The sequence below is a fragment of the Cryptotermes secundus genome, unplaced genomic scaffold, assembly GCF_002891405.2.
Source record: "Cryptotermes secundus unplaced genomic scaffold, Csec_1.0 scaffold1363, whole genome shotgun sequence".
In the NCBI taxonomy this organism is placed as follows: domain Eukaryota; kingdom Metazoa; phylum Arthropoda; class Insecta; order Blattodea; family Kalotermitidae; genus Cryptotermes; species Cryptotermes secundus.
Window position 1 is genome coordinate 68,729 of NW_019720593.1, and position 8,216 is coordinate 76,944.

The 8,216-nt window shown below is 44.1% G+C and overlaps 1 protein-coding gene across 1 annotated transcript in view; it reads left to right on the plus strand.

Moving 5' to 3' along the window:
- Window positions 1–7,454, plus strand: part of LOC111870325 — a 36,988-nt gene extending 29,534 nt beyond the window's left edge. Inside the window, exon 6 of the mRNA XM_023862513.2 lies at window positions 7,086–7,454. Within this exon, the coding sequence (XP_023718281.1) occupies window positions 7,086–7,217 (132 nt within the window). The 3' untranslated portion in view covers window positions 7,218–7,454. The remainder of the gene's footprint in view (window positions 1–7,085) is intronic.
- Window positions 7,455–8,216: the final 762 nt, after the last annotated feature.

Below are 8,216 nucleotides of genomic sequence, written 5' to 3' on the forward strand. Positions count from 1 at the left end.
AGGTGGCGTCGGTAGTCGACCCCCGCCCAGCACGCTTTCACTGCGCATCCACCATCCATGCGTATGTCCACAGTACCACCAATGCGCTGATCACGCCGAGCGGAACTGCCGGGGGAAAATCCAGACTAGGGCTCCACCCAAAATCCGTGATAGTGGCCGGCGCCTGGCCACGACCCGACTCGGGGCCCTAATAAAAGGAGGTACGGGAGGGGAAAGGAGAACATGAGGAGGAATAACACCAAGCGCAACTCTGCAACATTAGCGAAGAAAATTTGGAAGCAATCACAATACAATAAATAAGAAAGATAAGACCATACAAGGCGTGCTCAACTAGCACTTAAACAAATACAATATAGAAAGAAAAACGTGGATGAAATATACACAATAAATAATAGCCACGAAAATACTGGAACAAATAAGATTCTCCTTTCCCTTTACAAATGCCATGAAATGAAAAATACATACATAATGAAACAAAGCAGGGAAAGAAGAACGCGCTCACGTCAATTTTAACTGAGACACGTGAGCACGGGACTTAAACGTTCCCAACTCGTCAACCAAGCGAACAGAAACTGGGGTGGTGAACTCTGCAATGCGAAAAGGACCCCTATATCTTGGGCTTAATTTAGCTGACAATTTCCGTTCCGCCTTGCTAACGGGAAAGTTACGGAGCCAAACTAGGTCTCCGGTACGGAAGGGAACGGGTTTATGGGTAATATCATATTTAGTTTGCACAACCTCGTGCGCTAGACGTAAATTTCGCCGTGCCGCGTGCCAACGTTCGCGAAAGAGTTCGCGTCACAGTGGTCAGATAATAGGTCTTTAAGGGACCACAAATTCGACAATGGAGAATTGGGTGTGAAAGTAAACATCAGGCTAGAAGGTGAGGCTTTGTGCGAATCATGTCGCGCCGAGTTGAAAGCAAACTGGAGCCATGAAAAATTCTCATCCCACCGCGAATGGTCACGATGGTGGTAGGCAATCAAAGCCGCGCGAAGATTCCTATTAAAACCTCAGCATGAGACGGTTGAGGATAATACGGCGTAGTGGTCACGTGACGAATGCCTCGGGCAAAACACATACGCCGAAACTCGCGTGAAGTGAACTGAGCGGCATTATCTGAGACCAAAGTCTCTGGAACACTAAACACTGCAATAATAGAATTCAACGCCCGTGTTGTCGTTGCAGTAGACGCTTCCCTCACGGGGAAAATCCAACTAAACTTGGTGAAAGCGTCAACGCAGACAAGGGCATACGTGTTCCCTGCTCTCGACCGAGGAAATTTTCCAACGAAATCAATAAACACGTTTTCCATGGGGCTAGCGGCTACGTCCGAGGACAACATGCCGTAATGCGTATTCTGCGCGGGCTTACTAAGCCCACAGAGCCTACAAGCTCTGACTCGAGAAGCAATGTCAGAATCCATGCCATTCCAAATAAAGGACTGGCAGATTTTGTGAATAGTCTTACACACACCTAAATGACCGCCGAGAGGAGACTCGTGAAAATAACTGTAAAGAGAGGGTACAAGAACCTGTGGAACTACTATCTTAGGCTGCCGGTCATAAAGCGCCTTGCAGTGAAGGACTCCCTTCTTCAACGAATAACCGGAACTTCTTCTGAACTCAGCCTCTCTATAATGGCATTTAATTCCGGATCAGAGCGCTGATGAATACCGATATCTTCGAATAGGATAGGAAGCTCAAGAAGAACCGGTGCAACTACAAGTTCAGCTTGGTCATCATACATGCGTGACAGGGCATCGGCAATAACATTCTGTGTGCCACGAATGTGGTGAGCCTGAAACTTAAATGATGACAGTCGTATGACCCAACGACCTATTCTTCCTAATTGACGTGGATGTGAGAGGCACCACGTAAGAGCTTGATTGTCAGTCTCTAAATCAAACTCGACGTGTTCCAGATATGGGCGAAATTTTTCCAGACCAAAAAGCACGGCAAGACATTCTAACTCATACGCCGAAAACTTCCTCTCCTGTAGAGACAACGTCCGGGAAGCGAACGCTATTGGTTGGCGTTCCCCCTCATACTCCTGCAATAGAACTGCAGCAACCGCAAGGGAACTGGCATCAGTCTGTAGGATAAACCTACGAGAGAAATCGGCCATGCGTAGAACCAGAGGATTCGTGATAGCAAGTTTCAAATCCTGAAACGCCAGTTGCTGTTCCAACCCCCAAACAAAGGGAGTATCCTTCTTACGAAGGAGGTTAAGCGGGGCGGCGCGTTCCGCAAAGTGTGGAATGAACTTATGAAAAAAATTTACCATTCCTATGAATCGCGTGATTCCTTTAACATCACGCGGAGGTGGGAAATCCTTAATAGACTTCGTCCTATCAGGGTCCACAGAGACACCTGAAGGGGCAATGATGTGACCCAGGAATGATAACTGAGTAGTGGCAAATTTAACCTTAGTAGGATTTACGGTCAATCCGGCCTTGCGCAGCCTGGTAAAGACTTCACGCAAATGGTGGAGATGCTCGTCAAAAGAATCACTATAGATCACCAAGTCATCCAAATAATGGAAGACATATTTAAATTTGATATCAGAGAACACTTGATCCAACAAGCGCGTAAGAACTTGAGCGCCTGTTGCTATGCCAAAGGGAACCCTAGTATACTCATACAAGTTCCAGTCAGTCGCGAACGCCGTGAGGGGCTTCGATCGCTCGGTCAATGGAATTTGATGGTAAGCAGAGTTGAGATCCAGCGAAGTAAACACTTTAGCTGACTTGAACCAATGGAAGCAGGAATGAACATCTGGCAAGGGAACTGACTCAATCTTAATCTTCTTGTTGAGTGCGCGGTAATCAACCACAGGACGAAATTCGCCCTCGCCTTTAGGTACTAGAAATATAGGGCTAGAATATGCAGATGTGGAGGGACGGATAATGCCTTGTTCCAACATACGCTGAATATGGCTTCGCAGCACTTTCATCTTAGGAGGCATAAGCCTATAAGGGGCGAGCTTGACCGGAGATTGGTCAAGCAACTCGATGTCATATTCCAAGAGAGTGGTAAGACCTAGTTTAGGAGTTAACACATCAGTAAATTGATTAATCAGCTGTGAAAGCGAGTCCGACAATGGGGGAGCGAGATGGGACAAATCTGGACCAGTTTCCACAGATGTACAAATTCTGGGCACATGCGTTTCAACATGACGCCGAATCAACGGCAACTTATTAGCCGGGTCAAATTTAAAGTAAGCAAAACCTTCACAAATGTCCATTCATAAGCCAGTCTTACCCAAGAAATCGGATCCCAAAATAACTGGGTAAGCTAAATTCTCCACTATGTAGAACATAAATTTCCACATGTATCTGTCTATCCTGACTTTACACGTAACAGCAGTGTAAACCGGAAATGACTGCCTAGCCGCAGTAACACAATTTACTTTAACAGAAGTTACCTGAACAAATGGGACGGCTTGTTTAAGCCTTTCGTAAGAAGAACCCGACATCAGGCTACGAACTGCACCAGAATCTAACAAAGCCAGTAACAGGCCAAAACCTAATTCAACATGCAGAGTAGGCAACGGATGGGGAATAACTACTTTTTTTCCCATCATGTGAATATGCACACTACGGGAATTAATGCTCACAAAAGCACCGTTACGTACAGGCGCACGAGATGTATCTCGTGTTAGTCAAGAATCGGGGGGATGCCCCCGAGACGTAAATGTAAGAGTAGATTGTAGATTCGTACGACAGTCCCGACGAGTATGTCCTGCTTTCTTACAACGAAAACAGACTACTGAGGCAGCTCGAGATACTGGATTGCCAGAACGACCCGATCGAGCAGAGTTAGACGCTACAGGGTGTGTAGGAAGGTCATTACCTACATTATAACCCTTACTCTCAACATTATGAGCATACACGCACATATTATCCAAATCGTCATAACTATGCGGCCTGTCACTGAACACTAAACAGCTCCTCTGATATGGATGCAATCCATCGAGAATATTGCGGACCACAGCGGACTGATCGATATCCTGACGAAGAACGGCGGCTATCTCTTTAATGTCTGCAACATAGACAGCGAGCGGCTCATCCTTCCTTTGCCGTCGGTAATAGTCGGCGTTTAACAATGGCAACATTGTACGGGGCGGAATAAAGAAAGCTAATACATGTTCGTGAAAAGCATCAAGCGTATCACCAGAATGTATAGCGGCCAAGATCTTGGATGCCAATGGGCCCTTAGCAAATCCATATAGAATTTGCAAAATCTGCGCCGTAGAAACACGGAACACAGGTGCCATAAGTCGCAAACGTACTAAAGCTCGTAGGAACTCAATAAGCTCGGATACAATGAGTCCGTCAGTAACATGAAGACTTTCGAGCATTTTGTGTACAGGATTAGGCAAGTTCGCAAAACAGAGAGAGCCTCCCAAAGTACTTGAATCGTAATTAACCACCGGAGGTACCACCGGGCTAGGGGATAGTGGCTGCTCCTGAGAAGGTAAACACGTACCAGGAGTGAGATTAGAGGCAGTCAAATGCGTTCCGCTCTGAAGTTCCGCCCTATTAAAGTCGGACGGAGCGGCAGCCTGAACCTTAAGAAAGGAAACAGCAGCAGGCTGATCCCCTGAAGCGTGACTCTTCTGCAAGGAATCTACCTGTGCAATCATATACTGCATATATTGGTGTATTTCTTCCTGGAAATTTACCATGTCCGCCCGCACATCTGGTGCGAGTTTGCCCAACTGCAATAGATGACGTAGCCGGGTACTGACATGTCGCAACCGATGGTAACGAGGAAAATCAAGACCAATGGAAGAACAGTCTGTGTTCTCTACCAAATTCTTAATCTGCTAAAAACGATCATGGCAAAATGTTACCACTTTATTAGGGGCCAGAAAGATATCAGAATTAGTACACGCGCCAGGGTTTTCTTCTACTTCGCGTGACTTACGGAAAAGAGATCGCAAATCCGCAACATTTAAACCTTCCGTATTTATACCACGGACCTCCAACTCATATGCTAACTCATCCTTATGCAAACATTCGGGTACGATAATTTGTGGTTCCATAATGCTGCTGACGAAATAGACACGAAACAATTATAATAAGAAGAGAGTCACAACCAGGTCAACAAGTCCCATATAACCTACCCAAGTGCCCTACACAAACAAACCGAACCACCATAGCAGGGCAACCCACGCTAGGACTGCATGCAAACACACTGTGAACACTAACCAGACTCTCAGAGGAAATTACGTTGACCACATAGCCACGCTAACAATGCGTGCTACAAAAGCAACCAACCACTATAACAAGCGACTACGGCCGTCTAAACCACAGTTCCGTCCCACCCTGTTTTCACTCAACCAAACCATGGACGTGGTCAAAACCATGGACATGGACCCAACCACGAGAACCTAACCACGAGAGCGAAACCACGCTCTGCTACCACTTTTCTGAAGCATAGGTACCCTACAGAGGATCCTTCAGGGTGCGTATAGGTTCGAGTGATCACAGGACAGGGCGAGCAGGGGAGAACAAAGAAATCAGCAAGGTGGAAATACCCAAACAGAAATAGCCAAATCAAATATTAACAAAGAATAAATATAATAATTAATAAAGAAAGAATACAAACATAATGCAAATACCTGTATCAGAATGATTGCAGAGTTCGCTGTTCTAAGATAGATTACCATGTAGAGAAATTAATTTGGACGGTCGAGGATGACCTCGACCGGTGGTCCGAAATGAGAACAACCTACCCCATCAATGGTTGGAAAGCCAAGAGCCCTTAGCTCGACTCGTTAGGCCGCTAAGTCGGCTCAGGAGGGGAAGGAGAGACGGGGACAGTAGAGACAGAAGAGGGGAGAAGTGCGCACACAGACCACGGACATGAGCCGACGTCACACTGTTCAGGGGTTGTGCAGAGGGTTGGTAGCCCTCCCACAGAAAACTTTACTCGTAAGTTTCAAAGAAATAGATTTCATGGAAGCTGGAAGAGGCCACTGGCTTAATCCTTTAGCTGAAGAAGGAGAAGACACCACTAACCTTGATACTGCATTGAAACTGTAGGCCGACCAGTAGTTTATCTGCTCTGAAATGCAGATGTGTGCCTGTATCAGAGAACAAGGGAACATAACTGATGTACAAATCTGAGTGTGTAATTGTGTGTATACATAGTGGGACATACATCTGTGCAGGCATGCACATGTGTGCACACACCAGAGTAACTTTAATCATGAACCAGATTCTGACATCTAGATATTTTGCTGTGCACCTACATGCATATGTGAGTGAGAGAGAGGGGGGGAGACAGAATGCATTGTACATTATTTGATATTAATAATAATAGTAAACCCTCATTATAACTGGCCTGGATATAACGGACAGAATCTGGCTGTGTACAGTTGTAAACTTTTAGAGATGTTGGTGCAGTAAGATGGTTTTGTAGTTAGAATACTACTGAAAATGAAAAAGAACCTAAACATGGAAATCCATATAACCACATTGTGTGTTTGTATGTTCACTGTATTGACTATGTATCCTGTAGTATACTTCCATGGATAACCCTTCACTCATTCATGGTGGACATCGGCAATTACAGACACCCTGTTTCAGATATTAGTCTCATATAACAAGGATTTACTGTAGCTCATAATGTACAATGAAAATGACAAAACTGCAGCTATAAGTAGTGCACTGTATGTCTTGCCCAAATTTGAATGTATTCTTCACATTCGTTCTGAAGTATTGAAGATGAGTAACAAAACTGTCATGAACCCACCGTTATAGAGTCTGCTTTTAAAATAATGATCCACAAGAACCCCTGCTCCCACTGCAGTGACTAATTGATGTGAAACGGGTGTTTCCAGGCGGAATGCAACGGATTTTCTCATGCCAGAATTTATGTCAGTAGTATAGTTTCCTTTCCAGTCTAAATAATAGATTGTAATGCTTGTTAATTAGGTGGTTAACTCTCTTGCATAAAATTAAATCCTAGGTATGACTCCAGTGATTAAATGAGGAGATTATTGGCGTTTATATATAATTCATCCTTGCCAGGTCATACTTTTTGTTTAAAGTAGATGTTTTGGGGTTATTTCAGTTGGCAGCTGAATATGATAAAACTAGAGCCAAAGAAATCGAACTCTTGAAGCAACAAGAAAACTTTATACGTAGATCGTGTGGAATTGGAAAGGAGCTAAAAAAGAAGACAGGAGTCTGTGAAGGAACTTAAGACAGAAGACATGCAAGTTAAAGGGTTGTATCAAATTTACTGAACAAACACACATACTCTTTCACAGGTAATAACTTTTGCATGGCAGAACTTAACAACAAGATATGTTAAACTGAAAATCTGTACTGATATCCAAATTAAAAAAAATTGAGATGTTCTTCTGTTAAATTAATTATGTATATATACATGCTTAAATGCTAACTTGTTTATTACAAGTAAATTAAATTGCAAAACTTTTGAGTTGATTTCTCCGTGTCACAGTCCTACCAAAGAAGCGTATTCATATAAGGTCTGACCCAGCAGGTGTTGCAATGCCTGAACTTTATCAGCCATGGGAGACAATTTAAAAAAAAAATTATTTTTGATAACTTTATGTATCCGGGAAATCATAGGAAGAGTGTACTTGCATGTCTGTGTGTACCAGAGGTGGAGTGATGTTAATGTTTCCTTAGGACCTTGGATACGAAGACTGTCTAATACACTGCCTGGCCAGTGTCTTGCATTATAGTGAGATGTGTAGTTAGTAACAGGTGGGTTCATTGTTTTGGGAACAAGATATACACAGAGACAAGATGGATACCTCCATCTCTTTCATACAGAAGGAAGATGCAGTCCCCCACTTTTGTTTGTTGTACATTAAATGCTTGACATTATGTATATACCAGGGTGGGAATACTTTTATCCAAATCTATTTTGGGCACTTACTGTGCCAGCTTGATCAGCATTTCAGACTTAGTCTAAATTCACTCACCTCTCTGTGTAGTGTAATCCCAGGACATATAGAAAGGTTAAACTATCCCCATAACAGGCTGTGGAGGCCAATAGGGTTATGAGGTGTTCAGGCTCCCACTTTCTCTAGACAGTCAGCTCACAGATGGTGGTGAGGTTGTCAGCCTTACATGCTGGCTGCCCTTTACCCCCAAGAAGATTCGTGGTACTCATTTCTGTTAGAGGCTGAATCGAACCCAGGGCCATAGTGTGGCTGGAAGGATTAGGTCA